A 25,643-nucleotide genomic window follows, 5' to 3' on the forward strand; every position below is an offset into this window, starting at 1 on the left:
GGTGAGGGGAGGTGAAACGGTGTTAAACGTCGCGTCCAAGATTATTGCACGTGTGTGCGTGCGTGCGTGCCGATTAATATGAATACCCCACTCAGACACAGTATACTGACTCCGAGTCGACCAGTCCTTGTTTTAGCCCCTTAATGCCGAGCGCCAGACAGGGTAACAACAAGTACCACCTTTTAACGTCTTTTGGTATGACGCGGCCGGGGATCGAACACCAATGTAGGAGGCGGATACCAATATAAGGTTGTTTCCTCTTCTTGAATTGCGAATAATTGTTTCAAATTGAACATATTTCTTTTTTTAATATGTCAAATATGAATTTATGGAATATAATTGTAACTATGGCCTGGATATTTGTTATGGGTTTGAAAAAATTACCTGGGGTCTTTTAGATAAGTAATCCCCAAACAAAATTTTAAAAGAAACTTGATCTTTGTCTCATGCATGTATAGTGGTATGTGTAAATACGAAAAACATAGATCTACATAATTGTGAGTATATTTTTTTAAACAAACCTAAATGTAAATTATTACACTGAAAACGTTTGTCGTGGACAATGATCGAAGGGAAGGGCAGGGTACCAGTCAAGCTCTTTCCGACCTATATTTCCCCATACAGAATTTCGCTGCGGTGAAACGTTGACCCATTTCCCGTGTAGCGAGATATTAGCACTTTTGGACAGTGTGAATAATTGACGTTTCAGGCTACAGTAGTAAACATATAAGCAGGAAGTATGGTTCGTGGTGAAAAATAAAAAAACGCACTCACAACGTTGTGGGTTTCATTTTTAATAATATCTGCATGTGTCCACTGATCTACCTCATTATAAAATAATATTACAACAATGAAGCTATTTCTTTAGGAATATTAATTATGAAAAAATATTAATAACTTTACCACTGTAGATATAGGCCTATCAATGTCAACATTATCCTGTATACCACTATGATTGCGTCACCTTATTACCCCTTGTGCCTTGAAAACAACATTTAACAACAAATGTTTCAGGAAGTCATTGTTGTGAAGACATATTAATAGTTTTGTTTTCATAAATATTATGTTACATAAATATTTAAATTGAAATGTGCCATATGCTCATTCCTGATTCTAAAGGTACCACGTGCAAATTACAATTTGTTTGATCTTCTGGGCTACACATACTTGCAACAATAGGTAAGTACAAAATTTCTATGCGCCGTGTTCATCCTCTGGATCAAAATTTGTCTTGACATTATTTTAATGGACAATATCACGTTGGTCTCCGCGATTGTGAGTAAAGCAGTGTGTGGTGTCTGGTGTCTGGTTTTCTACGTCCTCGGTTATTGACAAAAGAAAAGTGTTTTTTCCCAAGATGTTGATCAGTTTCAATAAAACCGACAGGTTTTTTTAGAAAAAAAAAATTGCCCCTGACAGATATTATTTCCGACATGCTAGAGAGAATAACCTTTTGGAAAATTGGTCTGCGTGTAGAGTTTGGGCTCCTGTTACCTAAGAGGGTGCTGCGCAAACCAAGAGTTGAACCAGTTAGAACGTTGAATAGCATACATGCAGATTTTACGTACGCTTCTTACGTTAAAATGACATGATCGTGACATTAGATTGCGGAAACCGGACGACCCAGTATATATGGCACGACTATTCAAGGAACATTCGAGTCCATGTTTGAAAGATTTTAAACTCACCAAAATAAGTGTGTCTTGTTCGCACATTTAGGTAATCCACTGTTTTATGGCATTATTTCCACTTCCGTCTATCATACGCATGCGCGTTCAAACATCAACAAAGTCACATTTTGCACAGTTGACGTGGCTGGCGCAATAATTGTAAACAATCTGGTGAGTTTGATCTACTAGGACGGATCATTTTTGTCTGACAGTTTCTTCGTCACATGATATTCATGTAACACTTCGTGAAAAACACCGGGACCATTCATTAATTAACTACAAGTCTTTTACGACACATCTAAAAATAGGAATTAGGCCTAGTTTGTTGTTTGTGTCGAACGCTGGCTCACTCAATCTCTGTGCTAACACTAGCCCCAGGACAGTAACAGACGGACTTAATCTATTCTTTGTACAACCTGCACTTATCATATTGAAAGCCCCAGACATTCAACTGTTTAGTGTGATGAAACTGTTGCGGTCGTAAACTGTCAGACAGTCAGAGGTAGCATTGGCTTAGGTCGCCTACTACAGAAAAGTATACACAATGCACCGCTCTGTAATGTACCCAGCAATGTAATGACAATCAAATCCTCTGTTTTGGATAACACGTAATCAGTATGCATATGACCTAGGTTGGGTCAAGGGACTTCGTCTAAACAAATGGGTTCTTTTGTAATCAATTTTGAATGGAGGTTGGGTTGGTTGGTTGGTTTGTTGTTTAACGCCGCACTCAGCAATATTCCAGCTATATGACGGCTGTCTATAAATAATCCAGTCTGGACCAGACAGTCCAGTGATTAATATCATGAGCATCAATCCACGCCATTGGGATAAATGACATGCATCAACCAATTCAGCAAGCCTGACCACCCGATCCTGTTAGCATGGTTAGTCGCCTTTATGACAAGCATTGTCACCTTTTACGGCAAGTATGGGTTGCTGAAGACCTATTCTACCCTTGAATCTTCACGGGTCGAATGGAGGTTGGGGAAATCCCTCTTCAAAAACCCTTCAGAAACTATCACAAAAACGTTAACATGTATACCAGCTGGTAGCAGAGACATACCACAACAAGTCCTGTAGTCGATCAAGCAATGAAATATCGTGCTTAGATAAGTAAACAGTCAACAGGGTGTGTGGATTACGAGATTTACTGATACCCCAATAATATAGTCTTACTATACATGCTATATATCAAATACTGCCTACATGCCATGGTGGACTATATCATGTATATAGAGGTTTTAAGATCCACATTTCCACTACTGCAGTGTCCAGGGGTAGTTGGTAGCCCCACATTTTTCTCTGCTTGAAATGGTTTTAAAAGCAGGAGATTCCAATAGTGCATGTTCAAATGAGATAGGTCGGGTCACCGACAACGATTGTACAGATTCCAAGTGTTGTTACAGGTCTTACTAAGTTACTGTAATCCTCGGGTCGTACATAAGAGTGTTATGTATTCCCCACAACTGCTTTTGCTTCACTGGACATGTTCATGGTGTAGGTGAGCAGTGTCTTGCTTGTAATTATATGTCATTAGTTTATCAAGAACCTAGACGGTCATACACAGTTGTTGACTTTCATAACTGCCTGGACAACTTGTGTAAATAAAATGACCACACTATGTGACCCGTGAAGGTCCGGGGTAGAATATGTCTTCAGCAACCCATGCTTGCTGCAAATGGCGACTATGCTTGTCATAAGAGGCAACTAACAGGATCGGAGGGTCAGGTTCGCTAACTTGATTGATGCATGTCATTGTATCCCAATTGCATGGATCGATGCTCATAACAATCACGGGATTGTCTGGTCGAGACGCGATTATTTACAGACCGCCGTCATACAGCTGGAATATTGCTGAGTGCGGCATTAAACAACAAACAAACAAACAAAACTCCCATATGACTGGATAATAATCTATCACTTTATTATTGCGAGCAAAGGACACTCATATCTTTGCATTAGTTTCATGCTTTACAGTATACAACATGAAGTGGGTTATACAAATGCGATTTTATTGGCATGCCCGTGTACAAGATGTAAGATTTCAAGTTAGAATAAGTCACCAGTAACCATGGTAACACACACTTGTCCTATAAGCTGACTAAAAGTGGGGATCCGGTGGTCAGGCACTGAGACTCAGACCAGTGTACCATGAGGGAATCATTGCTCCTGTTATCAACTGCTTCACTTAATGGTCCAGACTTGTCCAGACTTGATTATTTACAGGCCTGGTGTGATCAGGTGATGACAGAAATGTTGCTGACTGTAGTGTTAAACAACATAAGCTCATTCACTTAAATGGATAATCAGCAGTTTATGAAACTGTCTCATTTTCTCCATGTTCACACAGTGACATTTTTATGATACTCCATCTGGACCATAGTTAACCTGTGCAGTGTTGCGTGCCTTGGGCACACCAGAAATCGAAGAGCATGGGTTCGAATCCCGATTCGCCCTGATTAGGTTTCTTGGTTTGTCAGCACCATACCCGTACTTGTGAGTTTCACCAAAGTTGTGAACGTCTGGGCTGTCCTCCCACATAAAGCTGACATGCTGGGATATAACTGGAATACTGTTAAAAGTGGTGTTAGACCCAACTCGCTCACTCACCTAGGCAAAAATTACTCGCGAGCTGCAGATAGAAGCTTCTTCATATTCTTTCCTCGAGCCCAAAGGATTCTGAAACTTATTGTATTATACACCACTGGTATCATCAGTAATTGTCTCAAAGTTGATATATTATATGACCAAGGAATTGGAGGAACAAATTTCAGTGCTGTAAGTGGGGGTGACTATTGGGATCTTTTAAACTATTTCAGTTGTAACCATGGTAACATTAATATCGTAAAAATTTAAGACACTATACTGCTATAGCTGAATACTTAACCTTCCAACAATGCAGTTGTCCCAACTTTGTAGATATAATGCCAGGTCTAACAGTAACAAGTTTCCCTATGATCTAGGTTATATTATGTCCCAGCATATCACTTAAGCAGCCTTCAAAATTCACACTAGTCCACTAGCCCAAGACTACTAAACTGTGCTTATAACAAGTGACTTGTAGCATTTGAGGGCTATAATTCTGAACCAGTTCTCAATTCCTTCAAATTAGAATTGAAAAAATGTCAGAAAATGTAAACATATTTTATACAACACTATGAATGTAAAGATAGTAAACACTTTGTCTTTTTCAAGCAGAACTAGCTGCAAGCTCGGAAGACTAGCAGGGCTTTATAGTTTATTTTGTGTGTTCAGGTTGTGCTAGTGTGAAGCCATGTCTGACACAGACGATGAGGCAGCGTTCGCCAGTGCTGATGAAGGGGATCAGAGGGAGAAGGGAGGTAAAGCGGAGACGAAGGATGGAGCTGCAGCTGCAGTACCATCAGAACCAATGAAGAAAGAATCGGGGAGGAATCAAAAGAAGAAAGGCAAAAAAGGTGGAAAGAAGAATGCCAACAATGACTCCCAAAAAGACCCAGCAAAACCAGAGTCGGGCTCGAAGAAAACCACTGATGTCAAACCTGGGCAAAAGACTGGTAAGGAAGGGAGTAAAACAGAAACTAAGCAGACTGGTAAGGAAGCGAGTAAACCAGAAACTGAGAAGTCTGGTAAGGAAGCCAGTAAAACGGAAACTGCGAAGACTGGTAAGACACAGTCTGGTAAAACAGAAACGGAAAATACAAAGTCAAGTGTTGAAGAAGTGAAGGGTGATAAACCAGAAACAAAGGCTGTTGAGGAATCTAAGTCCAGTGGAGGCGATATTGGAGATGGAAAGGCAAGTTCAAAACCAGCTGCAGCTGAAGGGGAGACAACTGAAGGCAAGCTTGTCGGGGAGTCTGTTGGTCAGGAGGTCAGGACTAGTGGTACACCTGAGAAGGCACCTGCCCAGCCGGCTCAAGTTGCATCCCCCAACCCACAGAGCATCACCCGTGCTCAGGCAGACGCAGGGACTAAGGAGGATATATCCGAGGTGCAAGAAGAAAAGCCAGAGAAAAAGGTTTGTATGACAGTTTACAGTTGTTTTTTCATTGACCTCGGAAAAAAAGAAACTGACTCATTTCTGGGTCACCAAGCTATGTATATTTATGAAACCAGGTCATTTGTTTTAAATCTATTGATTACTCTAGGGCATTTGATATCACCATAATCACATTACTGTGTTACAACAAAAGTAACATACTGAACTCTTTTATAAATGTTACTGAAAACCAGGAGTATATATGACATGTATGATTCAGGACCTTCCTTCTTAGATATGTGTCTTATCATTACAACCTTCCCATTCTTCTTTGATCCAGGCTTTAAAGTTTAGTGCTTTGTTCCTAATTAAACAATTCAGGGAGCCAATTTGAAATCTAAGAAGCCCTGAGAAACTTTAAGGAGCCAAAATTAATGATTATAGTTAGTAATGATCAATACTGTTAACAGGTTAAAGCATATCTAATTCTTAGAACAAAAGGTGTGCAGTATTTCCGGTAAATCGGTAAATTGAGGTTCATTCTTTCCATGATACGTATCACAATATCATGTTTTAATGCTTGGTTTATCTGGTGATATCAAATAGCGATTTTTATCAAGTGTTTAATGTGATACACTTGCCAAGTACATCATGTACATGTACCTTCGAAATGTTTCCGTAATTCCAAAATGCAAATTCAAATCCTGGAGGTCTCTGTGGCAGTGGTGTAACACCAAGTCAACACTGTCCCGGGGTGTGCATCCGTGCGTATGTGTTGAATAAGTAAATATTATCCTGTTCCAACATCTCATTTTGTTCCATTTATGAACTTCAGTTCCTTATTAGACATAGTCCAAGAATAAGCACGCTTTGTGATACCTGTAAGTATGTCAGGTGGTTAAGGATTGTTGCTATGGTTACAGGAGTCTGGAAGCTGGGGCTGGGGAGTTTGGGGATCATCACTGTTGACAGCAGCGTCATCGTCGGTCTCCACTTTCACAAGTCAAGTGGGTGAGTGGTGTAATAGTGATGTGATAGTGGTGTGATTTGCGATGTAATAGTGGTGTGATTTGCGATGTGATAGTGGTGTGATTTGCGATGTGATAGTGGTGTGATTTGTGATGTGATAGTGGTGTGATCTGCGATGTGATAGTGCTGTGATGTGTGATGTGATAGTGGTGTGATTTGTGATGTGATAGTGGTGTGATTTGTGATGTGATAGTGGTGTGATTAGCGATGTGATAGTGCTGTGATATGCGATGTGATAGTGCTGTGATATGCGATGTGATAGTGGTGTGATATGTGATGTGATAAAGGTGTGATTAGCGATGTAATAGTGCTGTGATATGCGATGTGATAGTGCTGTGATATGCGATGTGATAGTGGTGTGATATGTGATGTGATAAAGGTGTGATAAGCGATGTAATAGTGCTGTGATATGCGATGTGATAGTGCTGTGATATGCGATGTGATAGTGGTGTGATTTGTGATGTGATAAAGGTGTGATTAGCGATGTAATAGTGCTGTGATATGCGATGTGATAGTGCTGTGATATGCGATGTGATAGTGCTGTGATATGCGATGTGATAGTGCTGTGATATGTGATGTGATAAAGGTGTGATTAGCGATGTAATAGTGCTGTGATATGCGATGTGATAGTGCTGTGATATGCGATGTGATAGTGCTGTGATTAGCGATGTGATAGTGCTGTGATATGCGATGTGATAGTGCTGTGATTAGCGATGTGATTGTGGTGTGATTAGCGATGTAATAGTGCTGTGATATGCGATGTGATAGTGCTGTGATTAGCGATGTGATAGTGGTGTGATTAGCGATGTGATAGTGATGTGTGATGTGATAGTGCTGTGATTAGCGATGTGATAGTGGTGTGATTAGCGATGTGATAGTGCTGTGATTAGCGATGTGATAGTGATGTGTGATGTGATAGTGCTGTGATTAGCGATGTGATAGTGGTGTGATTAGCGATGTGATAGTGGTGTGATTAGCGATGTGATAGTGATGTGTGATGTGATAGTGCTGTGATTAGCGATGTGATAGTGGTGTGATTAGCGATGTGATAGTGCTGTGATTAGCGATGTGATAGTGATGTGTGATGTGATAGTGCTGTGATTAGCGATGTGATAGTGCTGTGATTAGCGATGTGATAGTGATGTGTGATGTGATAGTGCTGTGATATGCGATGTGATAGTGGTGTGATATGCGATGTGATAGTGGTGTGATATGCGATGTGATGGTGGTGTGATTAGCGATGTGATAGTGCAGTGATATGCGATGTGATAGTGGTGTGATATGCGATGTGATAGTGGTGTGATATGCGATGTGATAGTGGTGTGATATGCGATGTGATAGTGGTGTGATATGCGATGTGATAGTGCTGTGATATGCGATGTGATAGTGGTGTGATATGCGATGTGATAGTGGTGTGATATGCGATGTGATAGTGGTGTGATTAGCGATGTGATAGTGCTGTGATATGCGATGTGATAGTGGTGTGATATGCGATGTGATAGTGGTGTGATATGCGATGTGATAGTGGTGGGGAAAGTTCACAATGAGGAGGATGAAAACGTCCAATCTCACCCCCAAGGCTGAGGCTGTGATGCTCTGTGCCATGGTATAAAGGATATTTTGTGATACTTTATGCAAGACATACTTTTAAACATTAAAAAACATTTGCCTTCATGACTCTTTGTTTCAACATGTTCAATATCAGATAATGTCACCTAGTACTAGGGCTATGAGTACTCGAGTACTCGGGGCCGGGTCGGTTTTAGTGGGACTCGAGTCCGTTATCAAGGACTCGAGTACTCGATAAGGGGAGATCACTCTGTTTTAATATCGTTTGAATAATGTTTTCTTTGTAGAAAGTAGATGTAGATTAGAACAAATAGAGAATGTCACATAAAATAGATGTAATTATTGTTTTTCCTTCCCGACTTTAAGAAATTGAATGTATCAAGGCGATTATTTCTTCTTTGCTCTGACTCAAATGCCAAGTGTATTCCCTTACACAGATTAACAACTGATTAGCTGGTATATATGTGCTATTTCAGTGCTTACAAATCAAGTGACAAGTCGACAGTTTGGTACAGTTTGAAAACGTGACCAACTCATGAATGAATGAACTTATAGTACTACATTTCAATATTTAGCGGCCTTAGTCTTGCAGTCCAGCAGCTGAGTATACATGTATGTCACGTGATGCACATTATCGATTTTCTTCCTGCGAATTATTGTTCGTGCTTGTTGGCAGGTGTCGAATGAAACGCTGATGGTCAGAAAAAAAACTTGGTTTGTGTTCAATATGTATTGTAGTATTTGTAGACGTGACGTAATGTTTTTTAAGGTCGTGATTAAGATTAGTGCAGTTACAAGCAAACATTAACACTGAACACTTCCATACACTTGGACAGATAAACAAGTTCCATGGACGCTTTCTATTTACATGTCAGTGCAGTTCAATTACACTTATAACATGTTTTAATAATTTTAGAAGGCAATTTTGATCTAATGAACCAATATTCTTAAAGGACGTCCTATTTTCGGGTACTTGAGTACGAGTCGAGTTTCACCCCTCAGGTACTCGAGTCCAAAAATTTGGACTCGTGGAAGCCCTACCTAGTACCCCATTCTTGTTTTAACAATGACTTGACAAACATGACAATACTGTGATAATCATGGTTATATGTATTTGTGTCTTAAGTCAACTCTCTCAACTACATCTGTGACATAGATGATGAATGTGATGTGTCCAAGTCATTGACCTGTATACAGCTTTTTGTGTCAAAATCACTGTGTTGCTATGGACATGATGGATACTGTGCAGAAAGGTCCCTCATACCCAATGCTTGTAAGGGTTGCATTTGGGGCGCAGATGACTTGGATCATTGCTCGTTCTATCAAACACTGGTTTGCCTGGTCTGGACTTTTTTTTTCAAAATGGTTTTATTCCATGTCAGGTGAAGTTCATAAAGTGGCAGGGCAGTGCAACAAAATATTGCCATGATTACAGTAGCTGTAAATAACATCTATCATCTATACGTCTTTGTACTGGTGTACTGGTCTAGGTGGGTGCTGAGAAGGACCTGGGTACCCATAGACCTACCTTAACCCATGGTTAGTCATGTGATATATTGTTTAAGGACAAAAAATTATTTAGAATTCTATGGTTACACTACAAGACACTAATGTTCGTATTTCTTTCTGACTGTGCACCCATTCCTTCTGACTTTCATATGTTTGAATAAACATTAAACTGCAGTCAACTTCAGTGTATGCATGACCAGATCATTTTATACATGTATCTAACTTCATTTTGCCAGGGCTATGGTCAAACTATTCCAAATCAGACATTTTGTACCTACTCTGACACCTACAGTGGGTATCCCGATAGGGGCGGGTAACAGTGGGGTGGGTACCCGGGTAGTAAATTCGGACTCGTATAACGAGACGTGAAATATTGATGACCTGTTGCTTGTGGGGTGAAGTTGTGCAGTTGTGGTGGCATCAGTGTTGTGTGTGCAGGTGAGGGCTTCAACACGATCGTGGAGTCGGTGGAGTCTTCCCTGGGTGCACCACCGCCCGAGGAGATCGCCAGACTAGAGGAAGAGGGGAAGGCAAAGGAGCAGGCCGGAGAAGAAGGTATGTTCTCAACCCCTCATGTAATACACAGTTCAACACTGCAGTAGCCATGGTAGCACTACTTACGATTATTTGTCCCCCGCCGCGCGAAAGCGCGAAGCGGGGGATATAGTATTCACGACCGTCCGTACGTACGTCCGTACGTCCCACCTGTTTGTTGCCACGATATCTCAAGAACTAAACACTGGATTGTCTTCATATTTGGAACTATGGTGTATATACAAATTCCGCAGACACCAGTCAGTTTTGGTGACCTTGACCCCATTTTCAAGGTCACAGCAGGCAAATCTGCTTTTGGAGTTGGAAAACGGTGTTGCCGCGATATCTCAAGAACTAAACACTGGATTGTCTTCATATTTGGAACTATGGTGTATATACAAACTCCGCAGACACCAGTCAGTTTTTGTGACCTTGATCCCATTTTCAAGGTCACAGCAGGCAAATCTGCTTTTGGAGTTAGAAAACGGTGTTGCCGCGATATCTCAAGAACTAATCGCTGGATTGTCTTCATATTTGGAACTATGGTGTATATACAGACACCGCATACACCAGTCGGTTTTGGTGACCTTGACCCCATTTTCAAGGTCACAGCAGGCAAATCTGTTTTTGGAGTTGGAAAACGGTGTTGCCGCAATATCTCAAGAACTAATCGCTGGATTGTCTTCATATTTGGTACTATGGTGTATATACAGGCGGGGGATATTTCGTCACTTTGTGACAAATACTTGTCTATATCTGACCTGTGAAGATCCAGGGTAGAATAGATATTCAGCAACCCATGCTTGTCGTAAGAGATGACTAACGGGATCGGGTGGTCAGACTCGCTGACTTGGTTGATGCATGTCATTGTATCCCAGTTGCGTGGATTGATATTCATGATGTCAATCACTGGATTGTCTGGTCTAGACTCGATTATTTACAGACCGCCGTCGTATAGCTGGAATATTGCGGAGTGCGGCGTTAAGCAACAAACAAACAAACAAAGAAATTCTATATCTGGTGATATATTGGTGTTGGGAATTGGTTGTAAAATCATAATTGATGATTGGCGCATCCCAACTGATAGATCCAACTCATTTTGTAGTTGTTCAATGTAAAGTTCAGTGAAAATAGATCACTCCTTACAAAAACAAACACATACTTCTGAGATCTGTTTGTTTTATTTTTCAAAAGAGACACTGGCCCTACTCTTTCTCACTTTTTCTCACTAAGTACTAAGTAGTATGAATAAACCTCCTCATGAAACTAAACGAACTCAAGGTTGAGAATGGGGGCAACATTGTTTGTGTTCGATTATTGAAAATTCTATTTGTTCTTGTTGATCACATTGCTTGCCTTATCATTTGAACATTGTGACAAAAACATGCACCTTTCTCGCTGCTGAATTCTGTTCTGCATAAATCATAAGTGAAAATTGTGGTTCAATAGTTTTACTCATATTGTGCTGACGGTAACCTCCCAAAACCCCTACATCCCATTTCCCCTACAGCTTAAGACAACAAAGTTCACGGTCCATGGCACTGCTAATCCCTAGTCTATTACCTATTTCATACAATGGAACAACCCAAGAAACACGAACAGATTGAGATAAATATTAAATTACAATTACGATATAATTTCAAATTTCATAATACATTATAATAAAATGTTCATTTTTCAAAATTCATAATACATTATAATAAAATGTTCATTTTTCAAAATTCATAATACATTATTTTGTAATTTTTTAAAATTGTCTTCTCATCATATAGGCATCTTTCATTACACTTACATTATTTAAAAAAAGAAGAAATTCTCTTGTCCCCTAAAGCTCTACCCCTTTCATTTCTACTACCTCTACTCCAGACCTTAATCTCTCCTTTAGGTGAGTTCATAATACCAGACAGGTAAATGCCGCGTGTTGTTTTAACTAATTGTAGGGGAACTGGGTTGTAGGGGAAATGGGATGTAGGGGTTTTGGGAGATAACCGTGCTGACAGCCAATGCATTATTTTGTTGTTATTAGGTCATGTGACCATGGGTCTGGGTAGTTGAAATAGCAAAACCAACTCATCCAAGCCCTAAATGCTGTATTGAGTAAAGTGTCATTGGTGAGGTGTACATGATTTTAATAATGAAAAAGTCAAACATTCTTTGGGTGTAAGAAAGTAAAATGATGTCAATAAATAATGAACAGTATATTGTGACATCAAACACAATTTGTAGTCAACTTGTTACAGTGTTGTAATTTATGTGGTATGGGTTTATACAAGAAGATGATTGGCCAGTCAAATATATTCTCTGAATATTTGGTGCTTAGTGATACTCTGTCATCATCATGGTAACACAAAGATATTATCAGTAGGTAAAGAATCAATACAAATCGATAGAAATATATATAATGGGGATAAGTAATGGTACTGACATTAGTTGAAATACCATTTTGTGTTTGTAAGTACAAGAGGACTAAACAGACTCATTACATTCAGTTTTCACATACAGTAAACTACCGTTATAACCGTAGTTCGTTATAAGCGTGCTCGTTATAAACGTAGTTTACTGTACAGTAAACATGGTAAACTACGTTTATAACGAACACGCTTATAACGAACTGACGGATATACAATCTTATTTTATGGTCCCGGCCGTTTGCTGAATATGTGCTGTATATATGCTTATAACGAACTAAAATTAGTGGTCCCAGGGACTTCGTATTAACCGTAGTTTACTGTACTGCGACCTTACAAGGTGTGTGTCCTATCGCAACATACAGAGTGTCCGTACACTCTTATCCAATGACCAAGTTAAAATTACCAGTGTGTCTTGATCATTGAGCAGAGTTCGAAGTTAAGAATCAAAGTTGAGGGCTCATTGTCATAAACTTATTGCTATAAAAAGACATCTAGTGTATTCTCAGATTGACATACGGGTAATGGTTTTACAGTCAGGCAATAAGTCATTAGAAACTTCAATATCGATTCTTTTCAGATGAAGACACAGATGAGAAGGGGGCCCCGCAGTCTGGTGATGGTGCAGTCAAGTCATCAGGAGGGGATGGGAGCACGCCACCAGTGGTTGTTGCCGAGCCCATACCGTTGGTGGATGGTGTGGTCGGCGATGGACAGGCAGGGTTAGACAGTGGTCAGCCCAAAGAGGAGGAAAAAGGAGGAGGATGGTTCTCCGGTTTTGGAGTCGCAAGCCTCACCAGCACGATTCAAAACACAGTGAGTGAACAAGCGCCCATTCTCTTATCAACCAGCCGGAACTCTGTTAGTGGGAATGGCCTTCTCACACTAATAATATGGATGAAGTCTGTTCCATGACACACAGATACTCCCTCCTGGAGTCTTGTCACTCCAATGCAGCCACATGATGCCATGTTTCAGAGTCACTTTGCACAGTTAGCTTTCTGCAATATTTGTTGTGCTTGTACTAATGAATGTTAGTCTGGTTGCATTTGTTTGTAAACAATGTTCTGACTGGTTAGAGCTTTGGCTTGTTTTATGTATTTGAAAGACGCCATGATCCGGCCACATGGCTGATGAACATAAAACATAAAATTAACAGCGATTATCCAAAGCGAAAATCCTGATCCAAGAAAGATTATGAGAAAGCAAACACATGAATTTCATAAAGGTGGGGTATTAGAATTTCAAGATTTTAATGTTATAATGTCGTACTATTATATTTGTGTTTTGTATTCTAGTTAATAGTCTGTTAGGGCAAATGAATAGTCTGTTAGGGCAAATGAATAGTCCAACAGGGTGAATAGTCTATAAGGGCATGTGAATTTTCCATCAGGATAAGTGAATAGTCTATAAGGGCATGTGAATACTCTACAAGGGCATGTGAATAGTCCATCAGGGCAAGTGAATATAGTCTATGAGGGCATTTATGTAGTCCATCAGGGCAAGTGGGTTTTCAGAGTTACTTTCCCAGGGCAAGGAGCACATTTTTATCCCCCCCGGCATAAAATGCAGGGGCATGTAGTCAATGCCTCGTCAGTCTGGTCGTCCATAATCTTTTCGTTTCGGGATCACAACCCGAAAACCATTAAATATTTTTCAACAAAAATTGGCAGATATATCAAACAGGCCCTGAAGTGGTGCCTTTTGCTATTTACAGATTTTTTACTTTTTTATTTAACTCAATTTCCATGGCAACAATTTGTACTTTGAAGCACAACTAAAAACATTATCACTATTTTTCAACAAAACCTGGCATATATATCAAACAGACCTTGAAGTGGTGCCTTTTTTTGTGTGGATTTTTGGTGTTTGTGTTTTTCTCAACTTTCATCGAAACAAAATGGGGTGGATATAATTTTTTCCTGTTTCCATGGTGACAAGTTTGACTCTTACTCTGTTCAAATTCGTGTGCACCTGACATAGAAATACAAAGTTCAAAATCAAAATTCCATGGTACTGTTTGGATAGCTCCCTAACTACTTTTGTATGCAGACAGACACATTTGATAGAAATTCTCTCATCAAACTGTATTTTTGGTAACAGTCAGATGATTTGTTGTTTTGAATTTGTCGGGTCCGGGAGTATTTGTCATCTTCTGATGACTCTTGTTGTATTTGAAGTGAGATGATGGGACACCCCCTCTGAGTTAGTATTAATGCACTTTGCCAACTGATGGCCAGAACTACTGATGTATTCCCACAGTATGTAACTGAAGTATTTACCCCTAGGGCAAGTCTCTAGTGTCAGGATCCCTCGATGCCGTGGAGGCTCTAGCTAGTGGTGGCATCGATGTCTTGGAGAATATTGGCAAGAAGACCATCAACGTGTTGTCAGACCGTGACCCTGGCTTCAAGAAGACCAAGCAGGTGATGTTTGACGGCAGCAAGAAGCAGAATTTGTCGTCAATGTTGCGTGAAGCGAAGGAGCGGGCGGAGCAGGATGCGATGCATCAGGAGGAACAGGAAGAGGCTCGGAAACACAACTACGGGGCGCTGTTTGAGGACTTCCAGGGTGAGGAGCAGGATTAATGTTACTTAATGAGACTGTCAGCAATATTTTACCTATTGTAGAATTGACTTCAACATTTTGTTTCTGTTTATGGAGATAGAAATGTAAAAAAAATAGTGTGCAAAGTGTTTTCATTTATAACAGCTATAACTATTTTTAGTAACCTGATTTTTCAAGACAGGAAAACTCGCCAATCAGATAGCTAGAGTCTTTAACGAGTAATGTAAATGTTTCGTATTATCCTTGCTTCAGGCATGGCCCATCTGGAAGCCCTGGAGATCCTGTCCAACCAGAGTGAGAAGAAGGTGCAGGCCCTCCTGTCCTCCCTCCCTGACGACACCATCCAGCAGCTGAAACCACAGCTCATTGACATCAAGAACATCTTCGAGCTGGATGACAGTGACTATGGTATGGTTCTGAGCCAGGAATTCACCAGCCAATCTGAACATGCATTTTAACCAAATTTATTCAAGTAAAACTGATGCGAGTATAGGTCATTATGCAAAATTTTAGAGAAATTATACGTCAACCATAAGTTGGAGAAATCTCTTGCTGAGAGGGACATGTTAAAAAAGGAATTTTCTACAGAAAATTACTATTACCACAGAATGTTTTATTTGGTATTTGACAATGTTGATACCAGCTGGATGACCAGTCTGAAAATTCTGTTTCCAGAGGAACGTCAGGAGCACGAGTTCTTCAAGCTGATCACCGACCACCTATCTGAACTGCACCTGGGCACAACTCCGGATAAGCTGAACAAGGTCTCACAATCACCTTAGCAGATTGCTTATTTAAATGATTAACACAAAAATAACTGTAGATAATGCAATAACGCTCAAAGCCCACACCTATTTTATTACTAGCCAGTCAAGAACAGCAGTCTGTTTGCAGGTGTGGCCTCATGTTTTAATCAGTTTATGGAAACATAAACATAAATAGAACTGCCTGGTTAGCTAATCAAATGCCACAGAATCACCTGCCATTTATTCATTTAAAATACAAAGGATTGATAGACCTGCTCTGAGGCTAACATTTGTCCATAAATTTGCCGCAAATGTCCAATATTCCAAATTTGAGTTCATAGTAACTTTTGTTTTGATTTTGTATAGGTCTGTGTTTCACCTATGACAGGACCAGCAGATGAAGGAGCCTTAATGCTTCGTGTTACAATATTGTTGTGAAAATGTTGAATGCAGTGTTAAAGTACAATGGTAAATACCACTTAATTTAAGAAAATAAGAACGTAAAATAAATCCCAGTTGTAAACAAATTGTTTTTCCCAATTTTCCTAGCAAGGGAACTCAGTTTGGAGTCCTATATAAACCCCGTCATGTACATAAGACACTTCCTGTAATGTGTTGTCAACCTGTTTGTGCTTGTGTGCAGGTCCAGGAGAAGATCCGGAAGTGGATCATCAACTTTTACGCTGATCCCCCTGAAGGAGAAGAGAAGGAGAAGACAGAACCAAAAGTAAGACTTGATGCAGTTACCATGGATACCAGTTTATATAGCAAGACTTCACATAGTTGCCAACTGGGCATATAAAGTGTGTATCTATTTATGAACACTCCTCAAAAATACTTGTATTGTGAGACAACTTTGCAAAACATTTGGTGAATCATTACTGATGGCCATGTCTTGGGATGCATACAGCTTTCAAGATCTATATACATGTCAAGGAAAGAATACTTTCTCAGTAGGCCTGCAGAGAATTCCCCAGATGGCAGGTGGCAACCATGGCTACTGCCACGGTGACTGTTGTTGTGGGACAGCAATGACTCTGACGACTTCAGTGTTGATAGCTACTATTACCTGTTCGGTCCAGACATCCCCACGTTCTAGGACGATGAGCGCTTCCAACGTCTCCCCACTGGTTCTTCCCCGAGTGACAGCACCGGCAGAGGAGCTGGCTGTAACTTGATCATGGAATGGGAGGCAAACGCAAGAGGAGGAGGTGGTGCTGGTTGGAGCTTGAGCATCAGCATAGGATGTTTATAGTTCACACACTGGACAAGGTGGCGGTTGGAACATAGGCGCCGGCCAGAATATTGGATGGAATCCTAGCCATGGACGAGGCGCCGTATGCAGCACAGACTTGGGTCTGGACGGGGATCTCGCGCCTTACCACTGCCAGGCAAATACTCACCAACTGATGCATGATAAACCCTTCACACACAGACGGTGGTTATACACATCAGCTACACCCTTGGATAGGAGCCATGGCATACGGGTTACAGCAGCAACCTCCAGCCGTATTCCAAAATCACAGACTTTTCAATCAGGCACATTTGGGCTTTGGGCACAACACTTTGATTGCACTCCGCCTACGACTGTGCAGGCTGCTCAGTCTCTTTTGTGGCGCCTGCACCAAGGACATTCGTTGTAGTGCGTCCTCCCCCCCGTACTCTAGAGATGACCCAGCTCACCTAATTGTTTTATCACAATTAGTGTAAACTTGTCTTTGGAGAGTGTAGCTCGTCCTGCTTGAACAAGACAAAAATGTTCACCATGTTTACGCTTTCTGTCAGTTTTATTCAGTTCCAGTTTGTAGCAATGTGAAGCATTGGCCCCCAAATGCTTATTGTCAATGAGGACTACCATCACTGGATGTTTACTGTTCCTCAGCACAGTTTAGTAGTCTCGGGCTAGCAGAATGTGGGAATTTAGAAGGCAGAATCACCTTGTAATAAGTCATACAACATAAATTCCAACATTATACAAGTAGGTTACAAATTGTGTCTGATCTGTTACCATTTACTGTTCTTTATGAAATTAATGTACATACTTGTACTCACTTTACACCCTAAGACTGTTTGACTGAGACAATTCCATGTGTAAAATCTTGCATCATTGTATGTCAGTCATTTAAAGCTTGGACAGATGACCCATCACCCGAGTACGCGGGTCGGTTCTGCAATTGCCTTTACCCGGGTCCTGTTTCAAATACACGGACCAGTGGTCACCTATAACTACAGTATTAGTGTTGCGTGTTCCAGGAGATTTTCCACACTGCTATAGAGGCCCTGGCGGAGCTGACAGCCAAGTCCGTGGAGCAGTTCCACAAGGCCGGGGAGCTCATCCTGCTGCAGCAGGACACTGACACTCCCTACCAGAAGCGCTCCAAGAGTCTCGCCAGGTACTTTCTTGTACAGTAAACTACATGTATAACCAACTCAAAGGGACCACCAGTTTTAGTTCATTATGACCATAGTTTGTTACAAGCATATATACAGCATAACTACAGCAAATGGTGGGGACAAAAAAAGAAGAAGTTTGTTATAGCCATCAGTTATAAGCGTGTTCTTTATAAACGTAGTTTATTGTAGTTTGTTTGTTGTTTTATGTAGCTATATAATGTCTTATGTAAATAATCAAGTCTGGGACAGACAATCCGGTGATTGAGCATAAATCTCGCAACTGGGATACAATGACATGCACTCGATCCTGTTACTCACATCTAATGACAAGCATGGGTTGCTGAAGACCTGTTCTACTGGACCTTCATAGGGCTGCCAGGTAGTTGACACATTCTAAGTTGTAAGAGGCCACTGAAGCGGTGGTCACCTTGCCCGAAGACGTGGATCAATGGTTGTCATATCTACAGACACATTTACATTGGCACCAAACACAGTTACCATTTGTTGCAGTCTGCGGGATTTACTGTTTGTGGTTCCATTGAAAATGTGCCGGGTTCTTATCATTACATTGAAAACTTTATGGGGATTGTGTCTTTGTATATGATATGTGTGGCTCTTTCTATTTAAAGTGTTTACATATTCCATAGTTTGGTAGCTCTCTGCTGGATTTCTTTGATAGGCCTGTAGTATTTCATGGAGTTCATCGACTTGGTGTTATAGTTCGATGATGCAGGGCTTCCTGCATTAATATCATGATGCATTTTAGGCCAAGGGTCGACACACATTAATTTGGTGATGGATCAGTTTCAGGATTTACAGTATACATAAAAAAAGTGTCACTCTTTTTATTTATTTCTGAAGTAAACTCTTTTTTAACATTGACAAATATAGTTTGTGTTTTTATAAACATGTTTGATACCACGGCAATGCTACAAGTTCACTATCATTTCATGACTTTTCCTTTGTGGTGAAAGTAGTCCCTCTTGGTGGATGTGGCATATTTTGTACATACGTTTGGGAAATCAGATTGCTGGAATTACAATGAGCAAACTCAGATTTAATTATATCTTAATTGATTGGTCAATCTTAATATTGTTTCTTCTTTTTTTTTGCAGTTTGACCCAGGTTCTATGCACAGAAATCTCAATTCTCTCCACCAAGTTCACACAGTGTCTTCACAAAGTCAGTGTAAGTGCCCATCAGTAGATCCCTGACCTTGCTGTTCGTGGATGTAATATTGTATGTCTTCATGGAGATGTAGTGTTGAATCTCACGACAAACTCATTAAGATCAGATCATTTACATCTGACATGATACCTCTCTGTATAACATCTGAGGACATAGGAGGTCGTGTCAGGTGAACTTTCCACTCAGCCAGTCAATATGCTGAAGCTTCTAAATTCGAGGTACGCATGAACGAAGCATTCAGACTGTCATATCCGATTTTTGTATCCTTTGTATCTGTCACAGTCCTTTGCCTGAATTATTGAGACATAGGTTAAAGCAAATTAAGAATGAATTTCCAGATTTGATTTCAAAACCATTCAACATGTTTTAACTGTGAACTGCCCTGGGAAGTGGATTCTGCTTGACACAAGATCCCTGCCCACACTAATTCTGTTACCATCCAAAAGCCAAGTGTTTGTATTTTGGCAGCTCAATCATTTTTTCTTAATATTTTTTCTCCAGGAGGACCTGGAAGATACTTCTGTTGTGACGCCCCTCGTCACCAATGTCTATCTGGAGGTGAGTGGTTGAAGTTGTCAGACACGTCCTCTTTCTCCCCCTGTAGCATGAAGCAGATTACAGGCAGGTGCTTGTCTAGAGGAACTCCTGTGTCAGTCACATTAACAGTGGGTTAAAAAGGTTGTTCAAGAAAGACCTGAGCCCTGTGAACAGAGCCACTCGTTTGTAGTAGGCCTCATTGTGATGTCATTAACTCCTTTTTCTAATTATTGACTTGCTCCCTCTCCTGCCCTTCTCCCTCCCTAACCTTTTCCCTATCCCTTCCCCCCCACTCTCCCTCACCTCACTTCCCCACCCACCTCTCCTCCTCTCTCCCCTTCTCCCCATCCCTTCCCCCCCACTCTCCCTCACCTCACTTCCCCACCCACCTCTCCTCCTCTCTCCCCTTCTCCCCATCCCTTCCCCCCACTCTCCCTCACCTCACTTCCCCAACCAGCTCTCCTTCTCCCTCCCCTTCCACCTCAGCCACCTCTCCTCCTCCCTCCCCTTCTCCCCATCCCTTTCCCTCACCTCCCCACCCATCTCTCCTCCTCCCTCCCCTTCTCTCCATCCCCCACCTCCCCTCCATTCCCCACCCCAGCCACCTCTCCTCCTCCCTCCTCTTCTACCCATCCCTTTCCCTCACCTCACTACCCCATCCATCTCTCCTTCCCCCACACCTCAGCTCCCCACCCACCTCTCCTCTTCCCTCCCCTTCCCTCCCCTTCTCTCCATCCCCCCCCACACCTCACTCCCCCCCTCTCCTTCACCCTACCTTCTTTCCCTCCCGATCTGTGTCCCCTCTTCCCTCTCACTCACTTCACTCCCCTCACCTTCTCACCCACGCCCCCTCTTTCTCCCCCCCTCTCTAAATCTCTTTCTCCTCACTCTCTTACTTTCTAACTCCTTGAACTGAATGCTGGCTCTTTTAAGAATATAAGATTTTGTAAAGCTGTGACTTCTAAGCAATAGAGTTTAGTGTACTGTCTGATATTCAAATGTCTCAACTTGGTGATTCCCAGTAATCAGATGTATAGGTCAAGGGTCATGCAACATGCCCGAAGCTAGTATTAATTAGATACGAATCCACCCGACTGCCTCCTGTTCCAGGCCTCCAACTCGTCCACGTATATACAAGATGGCTTCCAGCTGCTTCTGCCTGTCCTGCAGCAGGCTGCCATACAGAACTCTCAGCTTGTCAAGTCATGATGCCCCGGAACCCTGTCTCGCTGTACATATGTCTATAGTAGTGCTTTAATGTCAGGACCATTGTGATACATGGCTGTACAGTGTACATAGAAGGACACTGTAATGTCTTCATGAAGCTGGCGTTACAAAATGTAGAACTACATTCTAAGTGTAACATATTGTCCCTATTTATGATGACAACAAGATTTTAACTGTGTTAAATCAGGTGAACAGTCACCCATGCTGCTCACACTGATATTTTTAGTGTGCTTAGATGTTTAATTAACTGAACATAACTCATCCACTATGTTTAGTAATAATAATAATAATAATCACCTCGTGGTCATGCTCTAAGCACAAGCAAACACACAGTCAATAAGTATTGGAGAAAACACGCTCATGAGGTTTTGGTAGACGGAGCATGCCCTGGGGAGAGGGAAAAACCAAGGGGGCGAAGCCCCCGCGGTTTTTCCCGACCCCCAGGGCATGCTCTGTCTACCAAAACCAAGGGGAAAGTGTTTTTCTATGCTTATAAACCGAAAAAAGAAACTTAAAACAACATTTATCAACATTTTTTATGTTTTGAACATACTTTCCATGAACCTTAGGAAATGCTCGTAAAATATCTGTTGCTGGCGTACGGATCTTGAAAAGGACATTCTAAAAACCAGTGTGGCTTATCAACACCTCTGTAGCCTCATGGTACACTTACTGGGCTACAGATATGAAGGTTGCGAGTTCGATCCTCGGGAATATAAAGAAAACAATTTTTGTTTGATTTTACATTTCATTACATGTTACAATCTGAACGGAAGTTATATTAATAAAATACCCAGGACATTATATAATATCCCTGGGATATTATATAAAATCCCAGGGACATTACAACGTCCCTGTTTATAAGATTTAACCCGACTGGAAAGTAAAACCTCACAATAGGTTTTAATGCCTATAGAAAGAAGTCTCTTACTTAATAGCGATCCCAATGAATAGGTTTATAAATGTGAATAATGCTGATATAGATAGGTCTTTAGTTGGGATTAAAAGTGGTTATGAAGGGGTGTCATGAGGTGTAAAGGGGGAGAGAGTTCCGTAACACAGAATGATGAAAAGATCTGGCGCCAAAGGTCTTTAACTTGAAGGAAGGTACCGGTACTTTAAGAGGGAGCTTGTCATCTGAACGAAGACTTCTCGAAGGTTGATTCACAGTAGTAAGAGCTTGAAGATATAGTAATAGTGAGATGACACTATTTTTCATATACATGTATATGAAATAATCTATGAAATACCATAATTATAGGAACTGCTGAAGTTGTGAGTAGGACAAAAGTTTGTGAAAAATGCAATTATGATAGTGATTGTTATTGTTTTATCATCTGGGTTTGATTTGTGTTACATTGTTGGTGACTGTCATGATAGGGTTACGTATTTATAGAGGGACTCCCCGTATTCCTGTATATATGTCTAAGAATAGGGGTATTTATAAAGTTGTTTCAGCAAAGTTTTATGTAGGAATGGAAAATGCATCTAAAATATAAACAATTTATGTAAGTATTTTCATGATTTGGAAGAAATATATACATATCATGTGTCATTCTGCTCATTGCCACAATGAATTGGAAAATATCATGTTCTGAAAGACAATTGCTTTACAGATATCATAGCAATGTGTGGAGAAATACTCAGTTATGGAAAATAGATGATTTTGTACAATAGTTTTGCTGAATGAGTTATTGGCATAGAATATAAGAAATCATTAGATTTGTTCCTGGTGTGTCCATTGCCGGTGGAAGTGTCACATCACAAGAGGGTTAATTTATGATGTTAAGGGTTTACGTGATGTTTTGCTGTTTGTAACATTTATCCTGTTCAATGTCTCTTCCTTTTCTAAGGCCACAGATGGCTTGAGATTTTGTACACCCAAGGCTTTAGATTTTAAAATGGGTTTGATTTAAACATTGAAATCAGGTGTAGGTTGGACTTCATCATTTATTATTTTGCACATGAAATAAAGTGACATCCAAAGTTTATGTATATCTGTATTATTATATGCATGTAGATGTCTATGTTTGGGGCAGGTTCAATGATGATTAAGTACTGGGTATTGTGTGAATCTTTTAGTTCCTATGTCATAAAGATGTAAGTAACAATGCATGCTTTGTTCTGTACAGTCGCTTCATCTCAGGTTTTTACATGTTCCCGAGGCATCCTCTAGCCTTGTTATCAAAGTCTTGTTTCCACCCTTGCCACATCAAGCCCACTTTCCTGTGCTAAATATGATTGGACTATCGCACATATCGATAGTCCAATCAGCGAACGTTTCACAAAATCAACATCCACGACTGGAACACATTCGTAGGCAAGTGATTTACCGCCGCTGTCTTTGTTCACATGAATATGTCATTTTCATTTTTTTAAACCCCACGATTGCGTATGTTTTCGTGTCAGGAATGAAATTGCGAATGATCAACAAGGTCGTCGCCTATGGTAGTCACCATCTATGAAGCTATACGAGATAAGAACAGCAATCTGATTGGATATCACGTTTTCATTACAAGGGTCACAACTAATTATCTATGCGATGTGGCACCAGGGTTGAGCCAGGAAAAGTGGCCTTGATGTGGCAAGGGTAGAAACTATTCTTTAATATAGGCTAGTGGAAGATGAGGTATCTAGAGCATTTCAGATTAATTATGATGTACAATGAGTCAGAATACAAGAAACAGAAGTTATGAATGCTAGAAGTCTGCTTAGACAGGTTTACACCTAAGGTTGTACAATGTACTGGAGTTTTACTCTCAGATGTACAGCAACTGTTTATACTTATAATTTGTTGTTAGTAATATATATGGGCAGGCCTGTTTATACTTAACAGACCCAGTGTAATAACATTTGTATTGCCTAGACCTTGTTTGTGTTGAAATACTTTGAGTTGAAGTATTTGTTTGTATTTATGCTCTTTAAAGTCATTACAGCATTCAATGGGCTTTTTTAGCATTTGCAACTTTGTATATAGGATTTTGCTGATATTAGATTATTGCATTTAAATTGGTATATCATATTTCACTTGTACAATTCACAAAAGACCTGAAACTTGGAACAACACTGAATCATGTCAACAAAGATTTGCAACATTATTTGGGTTCTATTGTCCATGTTATTACTTGATGTGGGTAACAATTGGTCAATCTTCTGGGGTTCCAAGGGATCTGAAAAGGTATAAAGTATTTTGGTGTGAAAATATGGGATTGCTGTGACAGAATGATTCCTAATGACTGAATATAAAACCATCCTACAAACCTTCAAGTAATAGCAGTCGCATGGATACTAGTTCTAATCTTCAGCATTGTTTTCCCAAGCGAGTAATTTCCCTAGTCTGATTCTAAATGCTTTAAGAGAACTAGACCTCACAATTTTCAAGGCTGAAAAAGTATGTAGTGTGAAATTGAGACATTGTCTCCAGCTGTTAGTTTGTGCTATCTTGTATTAATAATGGTCATAATAAATGTATGGATTTATTTTCATGAAGACATTGTTGTGGAAATAACTTCAGTCATGCTGGTGAGAATAAACAAATTCAAATCTCAAAATGTTTTGGGTTTTGTTTCAGATAGTAGTTTTGTGTTTGCTAGCTTTTGGGTAATGTGTTCAACAAATAACTGCCGCACTTTGCAGTGAAATGGGGTTTAACGTCATCTTCCTGATTATTGCACTCATATTGCGACCTACATGCATACGTGTATGTGTGTGTATGGCTGCTTGTACTGATCTGGACTAATGCCGGTTTTATTGTGCTAGCCCTCTGAGATACCATGCCACAGTTTAACATAGAAACCCCACTCAAAAACAGGATACTGACCTGAGACGACCATTCCTTGTTTGCCAAGTGCCAGGAAGGGTAACAACAAGTACCATATTTTAATTCTTTTGGTGTGATGCAGCTGGGGATTGAACCACTGACGTTCCACTCTACAGACAGACGCTCTATCCACTGGACCACAGACACGGTCCTCCACTCTGTAACTCTGTCAGACGGGACCTATATTTTAAGTCTACATTTGTAAAAAATCCTTACACCATTCCCAGTTATGTCTATTCTGTTCATCCAAACAATTACGCTTTGAGTGGTACTCTCAAGATTAACATGTTTATGTATACCTACCTTTGTCTTTGATCGGTTTATGGAACGGCCAATATGTAAGTGCATTATTCATTATGGCTGCACAGTTCATAATGGAGTAGTAAGGATCTTTCCCAGCTGAAAAATTCATTTAATTTAGTTTGAAAAATCCCATCCAATCCCAACCTATCTAAGTCAATTTCATAAACATTTAAACTTAAC

The 25,643-nt window shown here is 40.4% G+C and overlaps 1 protein-coding gene across 2 annotated transcripts; it reads left to right on the top strand.

Annotated features, from left to right (window-relative positions):
• The first annotated feature begins 1,742 nt into the window (after window positions 1-1,742).
• LOC124124200 (protein FAM114A2-like) lies at window positions 1,743-21,755 on the top strand. Of its 2 annotated transcripts, XM_046487318.2 has the most exons (14): window positions 1,743-1,841; window positions 4,929-5,209; window positions 5,246-5,670; window positions 6,555-6,642; window positions 10,177-10,293; window positions 13,261-13,496; window positions 14,969-15,251; window positions 15,501-15,656; window positions 15,924-16,012; window positions 16,638-16,721; window positions 18,248-18,387; window positions 19,504-19,576; window positions 20,078-20,134; window positions 21,224-21,755. In XM_046487318.2, the coding sequence occupies exons 2-14, from the start codon at window positions 4,948-4,950 to the stop codon at window positions 21,320-21,322; spliced, it is 2,109 nt and encodes a 702-aa protein (XP_046343274.2). In that variant the 5' UTR covers window positions 1,743-1,841; window positions 4,929-4,947; the 3' UTR covers window positions 21,323-21,755. The 2 variants fall into 2 exon arrangements, with proteins under 2 accessions (XP_046343274.2, XP_046343272.2); XM_046487316.2 differs by having other exon boundaries at window positions 4,929-5,670.
• Window positions 21,756-25,643: the final 3,888 nt, after the last annotated feature.

This window comes from Haliotis rufescens, unplaced genomic scaffold (genome assembly GCF_023055435.1).
Source record: "Haliotis rufescens isolate VD_foot unplaced genomic scaffold, xgHalRufe1.0.p SCAF_7, whole genome shotgun sequence".
Taxonomy (NCBI): domain Eukaryota; kingdom Metazoa; phylum Mollusca; class Gastropoda; order Lepetellida; family Haliotidae; genus Haliotis; species Haliotis rufescens.

Coding starts and splice junctions, on each gene's coding strand:
- LOC124124200 (XM_046487316.2), top strand. CDS start 4,948: ATGTCTGACACAGACGATGAGGCAGCGTTCGCCAGTGCTGATGAAGGG. Junction 10,294..13,260: donor GGAGCAGGCCGGAGAAGAAG/GTATGTTCTCAA, acceptor GATTCTTTTCAG/ATGAAGACACAGATGAGAAG. Junction 16,722..18,247: donor AGGAGAAGACAGAACCAAAA/GTAAGACTTGAT, acceptor TGCGTGTTCCAG/GAGATTTTCCACACTGCTAT.